Consider the following 15,000-nt stretch of genomic DNA (forward strand, 5'->3'; position numbering starts at 1 on the left):
ATTCCGTCAGGTTGACGTTTACCGGCGGTTTTTTTAATGTCGAGGTGTGCCTAATGAAGTGTCCGACCGCGCAGGCGCAGAAGAGTCGTCGTGGGAGAAGTATCTCGGGTGTGGAATGTGTTGCCAGCTGCCAGAAATGTTTCTCTCGCTCGTAAAAGCAGCCGCGGGAGGGCTTTTATTCTCGCCACTTCCTGTTTGGCTTTGCAGTTCGCCAAAAATAAAAAATAAAAATAAATAAAAAAAACACTAAATAAAAATACCCAAGTACACAAGAATGAAGTACTTTGGAGTATTCCAGCGACTTGATGTTTCGTATTGGTTACAAGCTAGAACTATTCCCATCATACTTTTTTTCTAAATATTAAAAAAATAAAACGCAGCGTAGTAAACTTTTTTTTTTTTTTTAAATCGCTACATTTCTCGTTGTATTATATTCGATTATTTACAACGTAATATTTCCGAGAAGCAGGTGATTAAAAGCAGCGGTCAGCGTGTTTCTGACGAACGCTTTTTACTGACATGTCGATCATAAATAACTTCCTGTTGGGAACTGCCAGACCGGAAGTGTTTTATTTTTACTGATTTATTCCTGGCGTCTCTGCCCTTGAATTGACAATCGATTAAGAATAGTCAAGCATCTTGAATCTTTTCAAACGACCCGATGGATTTTGGAGCTTTTTTTTTCTCTTTTTTTTCTTCTTCTTCCCAAGAATGATTACATAAGGTTCGTCTCCGATTCGGCCCACGAATCAAATATTTTACTCGTCACGTAAAACATTGCAAACACGTGCTTTTATTTTTCCACAAAAGGCCCATTTCTTTTTTTTTTTCTTTTTTTTTTTTTTTTTTTCATTTCTATTCCGTTGTACTTCGGGGGTGCCTAATCAACTGTCCTTGAAATGTGTCCACTGGAGCGTCCACGCGACGTGGAATGTTTAAATAGAGCCGTCATTTTTTTTTTTTATCAGCGTAACATCCACGGACGTAATAATCCACGGGAGGGGGGGAAAACATGAATACATTTTAATACATTTCCTCTGGCTTCCTTTTTTTTCTTTTCTTCCTCCTTTCTTTCTTTCTCTCTTCGTGCATTTTTTTTTTTTTTTTTTTTTTTTTTTTTTAAATAAGTCTTTTATCTGAGCGGGGATCACGTGATCACGAAGTGATCTTCGCTGCTTAATGGGCCGCTAAGCAAGCTGCGCATCACAATGAAATATAGAAAGGAAAAAAAAAAAAAAAAAAAAAAAAAAAAAAAAAAAAAAGCAAAGTGTGTGTAGGGGGTAGGCGTTCATTTTTCATGCTTTTCACGCACCGTGGATTCGTCGGGGAGGGTGACGAATCCACGCAATGCCACAAACGTCGCCGGGAAGAAATAAATTAGATTACAAAATGAGATTCTTGCAACAATTAAGTAAAGGCCCGAAACTTCTTTATTCACGAGGAACAACCGGCGTGATTAATCGATTTAATTTGCGCGTTACTGCGGGGCAAAGTGTGGATGCTAATTTGGATAAACACAGAAGGAGGGAGGGGGGGGGGGGCTCCTCGTTATTGACTGCCGCTAAACTTATGACAACACAATTGAAATTATTAATAACAGGAGAAGAAAAAAAAAGGGAAAAAAAGAATAAAATAAATAAATGCTCTTTTGTTGTTGTTTTAATGTCGTTTTCAGTCCTTTAATATTGTACGAAATGTATCCAAACATGTTTTTTTTTTTATTCAACTCAATTCGGACATATATATACGAGCGCATTTCTCCATAAATACCGACCACTTCTAAACATGCGGATAAATATGGAAAAATTGAGCTACTTCCATAATAATAATAATAATAATAATAATAATCATAATAATAATAATAGTTCCCCCCCCCCCCCCAGACGACATGTTGGTATATTTGCCACGTACAGAATAAACAGCTTCACTATTAGACGATTGGTCGACATGACATTTAAATAACAACAGTGATTAAAACATGAATACTAGTATTGTTAGCTGACCTGTTCACATTTTGGTACACAACTAGAACATTCTTTATAGCAAGGGGAGCACTTTAGCGACTATGTACAAAATAAAATATTACATTTCCTCTCCGTTTTTGGGGCGATGTATGTACACAGAAATTCAACTTTTTTTTTGGAGTAAAAATAACAACTGCTCCTTCTTTTTTTTTTTTTTTTTTTTTTTTTTTTGGTCCATGCATTCGTCCTTTTTTTGTGTGTTTAATTCTTTGCAAAGTCCAAAAAGTCTTGTTGTTGTTGTTGTTGTTGTTGTTTTACACGTACCATTCATTGAAATTGGACGAGAGGGTGCCGTGGCCGGCCGTGTGGTGCACCGCGGGGGCCGCCGGGGATATGGAGGAGCTGCTGCTGCTCCCGCTCTGGTTCTCCCCGGACGGAGACACGATGGTGGGCGGCGTGGACGACTCGTAGCCCGAGCTGGCGGCGGGGGACGGCTGGGACGCGGGGTTGCTGGCTTCGTGGACCTGCGAGGAGTGCATGTGCGGGACAAATGAAAACAAACATGCATCCCAATCCATTTTATACCGCTTGTCCCTTGCATAAATAAAAAAAATAAATGGCATTTATTAATGTTACCTTCATGTGTTTGCGCAGAGAGCTGGGGTGCGTGTAGGACTTGTCGCACATTTTGCACAGGTAGGGCTTGTCGGACGTGTGCACGTGCATGTGTTTCTTCCGGTCGCTGCTGTTGGCGAAGCGTCGATCACAGCCGTCGAACTCGCACTTGAAGGGTTTTTCTCCTAAATGCCAGGAAAACAAAAAGAGTTCAACACAATTCCGTTTTGGTTTTTTTAGCAGCATGAATATTTGTATGTATTTTTATTAATTGCATGCATACGTTTTTATGTATTTTTCTTAATTGCATGCATACGTTTTTATGCATTTTTCTTAATTGCATGCATACGCTTTTATGTATTTTTCTTAATTGTATGCATACGTTTTTATGCATTTTTCTTAATTGCATGCATACATTTTTATGTAATTTTCTAAATTGCATGCATACGTTTTTATGCATTTTTCTTAATTGCATGCATACGTTTTTATGCATTTTTCTTAATTGCATGCATACGTTTTTATGCATTTTTCTTAATTGCATGCATTCATTTGTATGTATTTTTCTTAATTGCATGCATACATTTTTATTTATTTTTCTTAATTGCATGCATGCATTTTTATTTATTTTTCTTAATTGCATGCATACATTTTTATGCATGTTTCTTAATTGCATGCATACATTTGTATGCATTTTTCTTAATTGCATGCATACATTTTTATTTATTTTTCTTAATTGCATGCATACATTTTTATGCATGTTTCTTAATTGCATGCATACATTTGTATGCATTTTTCTTAATTGCATGCATACATTGTTTATGTATTTTTCTTAATTGCATGCACACATTTTGTGTTTACTTTTCTTTCTAGGCGCATGCGTATTTAGATGTATTTATATTCTCAAGTGCATGCACTATTTATTTTTTATTTTTTATTATTATTATTATTTTTTAAGTATATGCATGTGTTTTTGTTCTGTTTAATTTTAAGGGCAAGCATAATTTGCATTTATTTACGTTTTTGTAAGTAGCATACATGTTTTTGGTTGTTTTTTAGGTACATATATATATATATATATATATATATATATAAATATATAATTCAAATATATGCATATGTTTTTGTTTTGCTTTATTTTTAGGGACATATTTGATGTGTTTTGTTTCCTTTACATTTTAAGGACATGCATACATATAAATGATCCAAGTTAATGCTCATGTTTTTGTTTTTATGCACACATGTTTTTGTTTTCGTTTTAGTTTTTTGTCAGGGACATTCTTTTAGACTTAGACTTAGACGTCATTTTTAATGTCATTCAAATTTGAACTTTACAGCACAGATAAGAACGAAATTTCGTTACATAATCTCATGGTAGTGCATGTTTATATTTTTAGTTGACTTTTCATTTTAGGGGCATGCATATTTTGTATTCATTTGCGTGTTTGTTTTTTTTAAAGCAGCATGCATGTTTTTTTCGGGACATATATAATTCAAGTTTATGCATGTGTGGGTTTTTTTTATGCATACATGTTTTTGTTTTGCTTTTTAGAGGCGTATTTATGTTGTCATGCACGCATTCTTTTATTAATTTAGCATGCATGTTTTTTTAGACATGCATATATATACATTATTCAAATATATGCATATGTTATTTTTATGCATGCATGTTTATGTTTTCTTTTTTGTAGTAGCGTATTTCTGTTTTTTGTTTACTTTTCATGTATATTTTTTTTTTATTCACGTTTTTCATGCATGTTTTTTGTTTTGTCCTTAGGGACATGCATATACAATTAGACTTGGGCTTTTATTATTCAAGTACATGCATATGTTTTTTTTATGCATGTATGTTTTGGTTTATTGTTTACTTTTAATTTTAGGGGCATGCATATTTGTATTTGTTTACGTATTTTTTAAGTACCATGCAAGCTTTTTTTTGTGTTTGTTTTTAGGGACATGCATATGCAATTAGACTTGGACTTTTATTATTCAAGTAAATGCATATGTTTTTTTAATGCATATATGTTTTTGTTTATTGTTTACTTTTCATTTTAAGGGCATGCATACTTTTATTTGTTTACGTATTTTTAAAGTATAATGCATTTTTTTTATTTTGTTTTTAGGGACATGCATATACAATTAGACTTAGACTTGTATTATTCCAGTACATGCATATGTTTTTTTTTAATGCATATATGTTTTTGTTTATTGTTTACTTTTCATTTTAGGGGCATGCATACTTTTATTTGTTCACTTTAAAGTATAATGCATGTGTTTTTAGTTTAGTTTTTAGGGACTTACATATACAATTCGACTTCGACTTTTATTATTCAAGTACATGCATATGTTATTTTTATACTTGTATGTTTTTTGTTTACTTTTCATTTTAGCGGCATGCATACTTTTATTTATTCACGTATTTTTAAGTATCATGCATGTTTTGTTATTTTTTACTTTTTAGGGACATGCATATACAATTCGACTTCGACTTTTATCATTCAAGTACATGCATATGTTATTTTTATACTTGTATGTTTTTGTTTATTGTTTACTTTTCATTTTAGCGGCGTGCATACTTTTATTTAGTCACGCATTTTTTAAGTATCAAGCATGTTTTTGTTTTGTTTTGTCTTTAGGGACATGCATATGCAATTCGACTTTTATTATTCAAGTACATGCATATGTTATTTTTATGCTTGTATGTTTTTGTTTACTTTTCATTTTAGCGGCATGCATACTTTTATTTATTCAAGTATTTTTAAGTGTCATGCATCTTTTTTTTTTTTTTGGACTTTTTAGGGACTTACATATACAATTCGACTCAGACTTTTATTATTGAAGTATATGCATATGTTTTTTTTTATGTTTATACGTTTTTGTTTATTGTTTACCATTGTTTATCATGCATATTTTGCATAAGGGCATAAGGTTTTTTAGAGGCGTTTTTTTTGTTTGTTTACTTTTCATTTTAGGGGCATGCTAACATATATATGTTTTTTGTTTGGCGTATTTATGTTTTTTTGTTGACTTTTTCATTTTAGGGCCATGCGTATTTTCATTTATTGACGTTTTTTTTTAAAGGTGCATGCATTCGTCCCTTTTATAGGCAGCATGCATATATATGATCATTATTCAAGTATATGTTTTTTTGTACTTTTCATGCATATTTTCATTTATTGAGGTTTTTTTCAAGGTGCATGCATCATTAATATGTTATTATTATTATTATTATTCAAGTATATGAATCTTTTTTTTTGTGTGTGTGTGTGCAAATCCACTTCCCCGCGCGCTTACCGGTGTGCGTCCTTTTGTGGATTTTCAGGTTTTCCGAGCGCGCGAAGACTTTCCCGCAGCCGGGGAAGGGACAGGGGAAGGGTTTCTCCCCGGTGTGGACGCGGATGTGGTTGACCAGCTTGTACTTGGCCTTGAAGGGCTTGCCCTCCCGGGAGCAGTCCTCCCAGAAGCAGATGTGGTTGGTCTGCTCGGGGCCGCCCACGTGCTCCACGGTGAGGTGCGTGACCAGCTCGTGCATGGTGCTGAAGGTCTTGTTGCAGGACTTCTTGGGGCTGGCGAGTTGTTCGGGCTCGACCCACTTGCAGATGAGCTCCTGCTTGATGGGCTGCCGCATGTAGCGGAAGAAGGCGCCGGCGCCGTGGTGGTGCGCGGCGGCGGCGGCCATGTTCATGTTCATGGCGCCGTAGCCGTGGAGCTGCGTGGGCGCGTAGTCGGAGCGCGGGCTGCTCACGTGGCCGTACTGCTCGCGGCCGTAGACGTCCCCGGTGAAGCCCAGGCGCATCTGGCCGTTGACGTGCACGTTGGAGGAGGCGTGGCCCGCCGCCGCCTGCGCGTCGTGGAGCCCCGGGAAGAGCAGGTGAGCCGCCGCCGCCGACTCCGAGTGGCCGGACGCGAAGCCCCCGGACGCGAAGAGGCTGTGCTGCGCGCCGCTCGCCGCCTCGCCGAAGCCGCGGTTCCTGAACAGAAAGTCCCGCGTGGAGTTGAAGGTGGAGTAGGAGCCCACGTGGCCCGGGTGGTGGTGGTGGTGGTGGTGGTGGTGGCCCAGGGCGGCCGCCGCCGCGTAGCCGGGCGCCTGCGCGGAGAAGGCCGCCTGGCCGCCGTCGTGCGCGCCGTGGTTGATCTTGAAGGCGCCCATGCCGGCGTCCGCGAACGGGTTGATGCCCAGCGCCACCTCGCGCTCCGACACCTCGCCCGCCGAGTGGTGCCGGGCCGAGCCGAAGGTGGTGACTCCGATGGCGGGGTACTGGGGTCCTGCGTCCAGGAGCATGGCGTGTCGAGCGAGGAGTGAACCCACGCAGGAAGATGTCGCGCACACACGGGTCTTCTTCCCCTCCCCTCCCCTCGGTCGTCGTCGCCCTCCGAAAAAAAAAAAGAAAAACAAAATCCGACAAACCTTCTTGTTGACTTTCTACGGCGCGTCGGACGCCCCACGCGTGAAACACAACAACAACCCACGCGTGTTTTTTTTTTTTTTTTCTTTTCTTTTTTTTTTTTTTTTCTTCTCTCTCCCCGTGGCGCGACTTTCACCTCCTCGGTCAGACGGCGAGCAGCAGACTGATAGTCGCAATCATTCCTGCAGATAAATGAATTGCAAAGACAACACCGTCCAGCCCTGATCAATGGGAGGAGGGGAGGGGGGGAGGGCAGTCACGTGGGGGCCCGGGACGCGCCCTCATTGGCTGATCCGCACCCCCCCCCCCCTCACACACTCCCAAAAAGAACCCCCGTCCCTCCACCTCCCCTCAATAATAATCCACGTAGCGACGACATATTTGATTTTACTTTCACTATCCAGAAAACCACTTTCACTTTGCGCAAATATTAAAAAAAAAAACAACATATATATATAAATATTATTAGACCTGCTTTGATCACGTGTTACCAAATGTGCAAGGAAGCTAAATGTACATTTCAAAAAATAATATTTGCATATTTTGCTAATTTAATTAAAACAATTAAAATGACTTGAAGTGTTTGCATAAATGTAATATGTACGTTAAATATGAAATCAAAATATAAATACATGTGCATTTAAAAAAATATATACATATATATATATACATATTTGCAAATGTAAATAAATAAGTAAAGATTCAAAATAAATAAAAATGACTTGAAATGTTAGTATAAAAGTAATCAAATAAAATATATAAATAAATGTACATTTTGAAATAAAATAAAATATACATATTTTGCAAATTTAATTGGATAAATAATACATTAAAAACACTTGAAATGACTAGCATAAATGTAATCTGTACGTTAAATATGAAATAAAAATATAAATAAATGTGCATTTAAAAATATATATATATATACATATTTGCAAAAGTAAATAAATAAATAAAGATTCAAAATAAATAAAAATGACTTGAAATGTTAGCATAAGTGTAATCAAATAAAAAATATAAATAAATGTACATTTTGAAATAAAATTAAAATATACATATTTTGCTAATTTAATTGAATAAATAATACATTAAAAACACTTGAAATGACTAGCATAAATGTAATCTGTACGCTAAATATGAAATAAAAATATAAATAAATGTGCATTAAAAAAAAAATATATATATATATATATATATATATATATATATATATATATATATATATATATATATATATATATATATATATATATATACATATTTGCAAAAGTAAATAAATAAATAAAGATTCAAAATAAATAAAAATGACTTGAAATGTTAGCATAAGTGTAATCAAATAAAAAATATAACTAAATGTACATTTTGAAATAAAATGAAAATATACATATTTTGCTAATTTAATTGAATAAATAATACATTAAAAACACTTGAAATGACTAGCATAAATGTAATATGTACGTTAAATATGAAATAAAAATATAAATAAATGTGCATTTAAAAAAATATATATATATATATACACTACCGTTCAAAAGTTTGGGGTCACCCAAACACTTTTGTGGAATAGCCTTCATTTCTAAGAACAAGAATAGACTGTCGAGTTTCAGATGAAAGTTCTCTTTTTCTGGCCATTTTGAGCGTTTAATTGAGCCCACAAATGTGATGCTCCAGAAACTCAATCTGCTCAAAGGAAGGTCAGTTTTGTAGCTTCTGTAACGAGCTAAACTGTTTTCAGATGTGTGAACATGATTGCACAAGGGTTTTCTAATCATCAATTAGCCTTCTGAGCCAATGAGCAAACACATTGAACCACTAGAACACTGGAGTGATAGTTGCTGGAAATGGGCCTCTATACACCTATGTAGATATCGCACCAAAAACCAGACATTTGCAGCTAGAATAGTCATTTACCACATTAGCAATGTATAGAGTGTATTTCTTTAAAGTTAAGACTAGTTTAAAGTTATCTTCATTGAAAAGTACAGTGCTTTTCCTTCAAAAATAAGGACATTTCAATGTGACCCCAGTGAACGGTAGTGTACATATATATATATATATATATATATATATATATATATATATATATATATATATATATATATATATATATATATATATATATATATATATATATATATATATATATATATATATATACATATTTGCAAATTTAATTGAATGTAAATAAATTTAAAAAAAATCAAAATAAATAAAAAATACTTGAAATGTTGGCATACATGTCATCTGTACGTTAAATAGGAAATAAAAAATATAAATACATTTGCATTTTGAAATAAAATAAAAATATACACATTTTGCAAATTTAATTGAATAAATAATACATTAACAACACTTAAAATGACCAGCATAAATGTAATCTGTACGTTAAATATGAAATAAAAATATAAATAAAGGTGCATTTTAATGTTTAAAAAAATAGTTGCAAATCTATTTGAATAGATAATCAATTTAAAAACATGAATACAAAAATAAAAATGATTTGAAATGTTAGCATACATGTCATCTGTAAGTTAAATAGGAAATAAAATACAGAAAAATATATACATATTTGCAAATTTAATTGAATAAACAATAAATAAATAAATACAAATTCAAAATAAAGAAAAATGACTTGAAATGTTAGCATACATGTAAATATAAATATATATGTACCTTACATGTGAAATAAAACAATATAAATAAACCTACATTCAAACATATGCTCGTGTGAATTTATATTAATTTTTAAAAAATATATGAACGTTAATGTAAACACCAATTGACATAAAAAAAACAACATGTTTTTTTAAGTAAATACACAAAAAACGACTTCAAATATTAACATAAAAACATGTCTACAAATGAATGCCAACCCAAAAATATAAGCGTGCAAGTTCGAATGACACACACATAAAAAATACCAATGTAAATAAAAATGTTAGCTACAAATACAAAAGTGTGGAAAAAAAATAAATATTTTTTTAAGCGCTGCTTCTGATGTTTGTTTGTTGACATTCCTCCGCCGAGTAAACGTGATTTAATACATCATATTTCAAAGCCTTCGTGTTTATGGAAGTTGGAAAGCTAACGTTTCACTTTCTCCTGGAAAGTGTGTGTGTGTGTGAGTGTGTGTGTGTGTGTGTGTGTGTGTGTGTGTGTGTGTGTGTGTGTGTGTGTGTGTGTGTGTGTGTGTGTGTGTGTGTGTGTGTGTGAGTGTGTGTGTGAGTGTGTGTGAAAACCTTGTGGCTTGTAGAATTTATCAAGTGGGATTTGCGGCAGGAACCTGCGGAGGGGAAAAAAAAAAAAAGTCCGTGCAGAAGTTGGAGATGTCAGTCATTAAAAAATGTAACACACTTCCTGCACGGTCCACTAAAGCTGCGACTTGCACTTCCGTCCTTTGCCAACTCGCCCGTTTTAAAGCGCGGGCCCGCGTCTCACACGGCTCAACAGGTGCTAAAACTAAACATGACTTATGGCATTTTTATTATATGACAGCTAATAATTGGAAGGGGGGGGGGGGAACAAGACAATTGATGACGTCACGCGCTTCATTTAAAATGAAACAATGCAGAAATGACACAAGTGATATTAACATTGGATATTAAATAAATGATAAATAGCATTTATTATTGCAATAAAATCAGATTTGTGTTGAGTGACCTCCGCCAAGGCGACTTGGTGTGAACATCTCGTCAAAAAGGGATGAACTTTCCGTTTCGCGGCAAACTTGCCCCGTTCTCCCGGGTTGCCTGAAGGCACCGCGCATGCGCGCTGGCGCCCGCGCTGTCAGCGAGAAATTGTTTTTCCTTGCGGTTTGGAAGCTGTCAGCGGTGACGTCAATCAGGCGGTTCTGACCAATTAGAGGCCGGCCTGATTGTAGGGGGAGGGGGGAGGGGGCTGGGGGGGACGACTCGGCGGGCTGCAGCTCCGGCGTGACGCGCGCTATTCTCCGCGCGTTTGCGTCCCGCTGCTTCCGCAACTTTTGTCAACTTTTTTTTTTTTTTTTCCATCCCGAGCGCGCGCGCGCGCGCCGCGATTAAAACGTATTCGTCTCCGCCGCCGTCGTCGTCGTCGTCGTCGTCGTCGGGCCGCGCGCGCGTAATGAGCGCGGACGCGCCGCCATGGACGGCGCGGGGGAACGCGGCGCTGAGATTAGCGTGGCCGGCGGGGGCTCCGCGCCGCCGCCATCATCACCACCCTGCCCCTCGGAGCGTGACAGGCGTCCCGGGGTTCGGCAGCCATCCGCGCTCAATGGCTGACGCGCACCCTGGGGAGATGAGTGCGGAACCCCGCCTGGGGCCGAGTCCATTCGGGCCAGAACACATGGGGCACTCGGCGGCCCTCAAAATCCGCCCAGCCCACCATTACGCTCCTCCTCAGCCGCGGCGGCAGCACATGGCAGGCCACAGTCCGACGTTCGGCGCCTACTCCATGACGCAGGCTCTGGCGGCGGCGGCGGCGGGTCGGGACGCCTTCCCCCGGAGCCACCCAGCCCAACTCGGCCACGGCGTGTTCGTGTCGGCGACGGGTGGATACACGCCCGCGCACTACCACCACACGGACTTCCACCACGACCCGGCGCCGGACGCGCAAATACGCCTGGGACTACCGGCGGACGCGTACGCGCCGGCGGACCCCTTCTCCGCGCCGGCGCTGCACAACTACGCGGGACTCAACCTCAACCTGGGCGCGCAGACCACCGCCGCCACCGGCGCCTTCTTCCGGTACATGCGGCAGCCCATCAAGCGGGAGCTCATCTGCAAGTGGACCGGCGGCGGCGGCGGCGGCCGGCTCTGCTCCAAGACCTACGGGACCATGCACGAGCTGGTCACGCACGTCACCGTGGAGCACGTGGGCGGACCGGAGCACGCCGACCACGTCTGCCGGTGGGAGGACTGTCCCCGGGAGGGCAAGCCCTTCAAGGCCAAGTACAAGCTGGTCAACCACATCCGCGTCCACACCGGGGAGAAACCCTTCCCCTGTCCCTTCCCCGGCTGCGGGAAAGTCTTCGCGCGCTCGGAAAACCTGAAAATCCACAAAAGGACGCACACCGGTCAGTAATAATCTGCAACATGTTCATCGTGCCGGGAGGGGGGGCAGAGCGGGAGGGGGGGGTGGGGGTGGGGGGTGGGGGGGGCATGGCGGCTCGATCGTGCGTTTGACGTTTTGACCTTTTGTTGTTGTTTACATCGACTAAAGGTGTCGGTCATGCGCACGCACAATACGGTAAACACATGTTTGTGGATTTTACACTTGCACGCCCCCCTCTCATATTTATATATATATGTATATATATATATATATATATATATATATATATATATATATATATATATATATATATATATATATATATATATATATATATATATATATATATATATATATATATATATATATATATATATATATATATACATACATATATACATACATACGCACACATATATATATATATATATATATATATACATACATACGCACACATATATATATATATATATATATATATATACATACATACGCACACATACATATATACACACATACGCACACATATATATATATATATATATATATATATATATATATATATATATATATATATATATATACATATATATATACATACATACGCACACATACATATATACACACATACGCACACATTTATATATATATATATATATATATATATATATATATATATATATATATATATATATATATATATATATATATATATATATATATATATATATATATATATATATATATATGTATATGCAAAGGTAGATCAAAAATGTAAACGTTCCCAAAACTTAAAAAAAAAAAAAACGTTGTCATGGCAACACACGAGTCACGTGTTCAGTAGAACATCACTTATTTATTAGTCATATTTGCAGGGGGGGGGGGAATATGTTCACTTTTAAAAAACTTTATTGTCATGGCAACATGCTGCAGGTGACTGAATAATCGACGTTTGATATTCACTTATTTATTGTTCATATATTTGCTGAAATAATGTTTTTTATTTTTTTTAACTTAAAAAAAAAAAAAAAAATGTAAAAATCGTCCCGAAACTTTTTAAAAACTTTATTGTCATGGCAACATACCGCAGGTGACACTAAATAATCAACATTTAACACATAATTTGAATAGAATATCACTAATTTATTATTCATATATTTGCAGAATTTTTTTTTTTAAACTTACATTTTTTTTTATTGTCATGGCAACAAGCGGGTATTCATATTTGCTAAAATATATATATATATATATATATATATATATATATATATATATATATATATATATATATATATATATATATATATATATATATATATATATATATATATATATATATATATATATATATAAATCATCCCAAAACTTTTAAAAACGTTATTGTCATGGCAACATACCGCAGGTGACACTAAATAATCAACATTTAACACACACTTTCAATAGAATATCACTTATTTATTATTCATATATTTGCAGAATTTTTTTTTTAACTTAAATTTTTTTTTTATTGTCATGGCAACAAGCGAGTATTCATATTTGCTAAAAAAAAAAAAAAAAAAAAAAAAATAGAATAAAAAAAATATATATATATAAATCGTCCCAAAACTTTTAAAAACTTTATTGTCATGGCAACATACTGCAGGTGACACTAAATAATCAACATTTAAAACACACATTTTTTAATAGAATATCACTTATTTGTTTATTCATGTTTGCTGGAGATTTTTTTTTTTTAAACTTAAAAAAAAAAAAATATTGTCATGGCAACACGCGAGTCACGTGCATAATGTGACACTAAATAATGCACATTTAGCACATCATTTCAGCAGAATATCACTCATTTATTATACATATATTTGCTAAAAAAATATATATAAAAATCGTCCCAAAACTTTTAAAAACTTTATTGTCATGGCAACATACCGCAGGTGACACTAAATAATCAACATTTAACACACAATTTCAATAGAATATCACTTATTTATTATTCATATATTTGCTGAATTTTTTTTTTTTAACTTAAAAAAAAAAACTTTATTGTCATGGCAACACGCGAGTCACGTCACTTCACATTCACAGCACATAATTTCTGCAGAATATCACTCATTTATTATTCATATTTTCTAAAAAAAAAAAAAAATACAAAAATCATCCCAAGACTTTATTGTCATGGCAACATACTGCAGGTAACACTAAATAGTAAACATTTAACACATAATTTCAATAGAACATAACTTAATTACTATTAATATTTGCTAAAAAAAAAAATAATAATAATAATAATAAAAATAAGAAAATATTATGTATATATATATATATATATATATATATATATATATATATATATATATATATAGATATATATATATATATATGTATAAATCGTCCCAAAACTTCTAAAAACTTTATTGTCATGGCAACACGCGAGTCACGTGCATAATGTGACACTAAATAGTGCACATTTAGCACATCATTTCAGCAGAATATCACTCATTTATTATTCATATTTTCTAAAAAAAAAAAAAATACAAAAATCGTCCCAAGACTTTATTGTCATGGCAACATACTGCAGGTGACACTAAATAATAAACATTTAACACATAATTTCAATAGAACATAACTTAATTACTATTAATATTTGCTAAGAAAAAAAAATAAAAATAAAAATAATAAAAATAAGAAAATATAATATATATATATTTATATATATTTATTTATATTTATATATAAATCATCCCAAAACTTTTAAAAACTTTATTGTCATGGCAACACGCGAGTCACGTGCATAAGGTGACACTAAATAATCAACATTTAACAAATAAATATTCCATTTAAATTATTATTCATATTTGCTGATTTTCTTTTTTTTTTTAAATCGTCCCAAAACTTTTATAAACTTTATTGTCATGGCAACATACCGCAGGTGACACTAAAAAAAAAAAAAAAAATCAACATTTAACGCATACTTTCAATAGAATATCACTTAT

The 15,000-nt window shown here is 35.6% G+C and overlaps 2 protein-coding genes across 2 annotated transcripts in view; one reads left to right on the plus strand and one right to left on the minus strand.

Annotated features, from left to right (window-relative positions):
- Window positions 1–1,632: 1,632 nt before the first annotated feature.
- Window positions 1,633–7,142, minus strand: zic1 (zic family member 1 (odd-paired homolog, Drosophila)). The gene is made up of 3 exons (XM_062020586.1): window positions 5,871–7,142; window positions 2,601–2,764; window positions 1,633–2,488 (listed from the first exon to the last, which is right to left on the minus strand). Exons 1-3 carry the CDS (start codon window positions 6,856–6,858, stop codon window positions 2,279–2,281), a joined length of 1,362 nt encoding a protein of 453 aa, XP_061876570.1. The 5' UTR covers window positions 6,859–7,142; the 3' UTR covers window positions 1,633–2,278.
- Window positions 7,143–11,067: 3,925 nt separating this feature from the next.
- The window catches only part of LOC133630338 (zinc finger protein ZIC 4-like), an 8,994-nt gene continuing 5,061 nt past the window's right edge, over window positions 11,068–15,000 (plus strand). The window contains exon 1 of the mRNA XM_062021900.1: window positions 11,068–12,035. Within this exon, the coding sequence (XP_061877884.1) occupies window positions 11,084–12,035 (952 nt within the window). The 5' untranslated portion in view covers window positions 11,068–11,083. The remainder of the gene's footprint in view (window positions 12,036–15,000) is intronic.

The sequence above is a fragment of the Entelurus aequoreus genome, linkage group LG15 (assembly GCF_033978785.1).
Source record: "Entelurus aequoreus isolate RoL-2023_Sb linkage group LG15, RoL_Eaeq_v1.1, whole genome shotgun sequence".
Lineage (NCBI taxonomy): Eukaryota > Metazoa > Chordata > Actinopteri > Syngnathiformes > Syngnathidae > Entelurus > Entelurus aequoreus.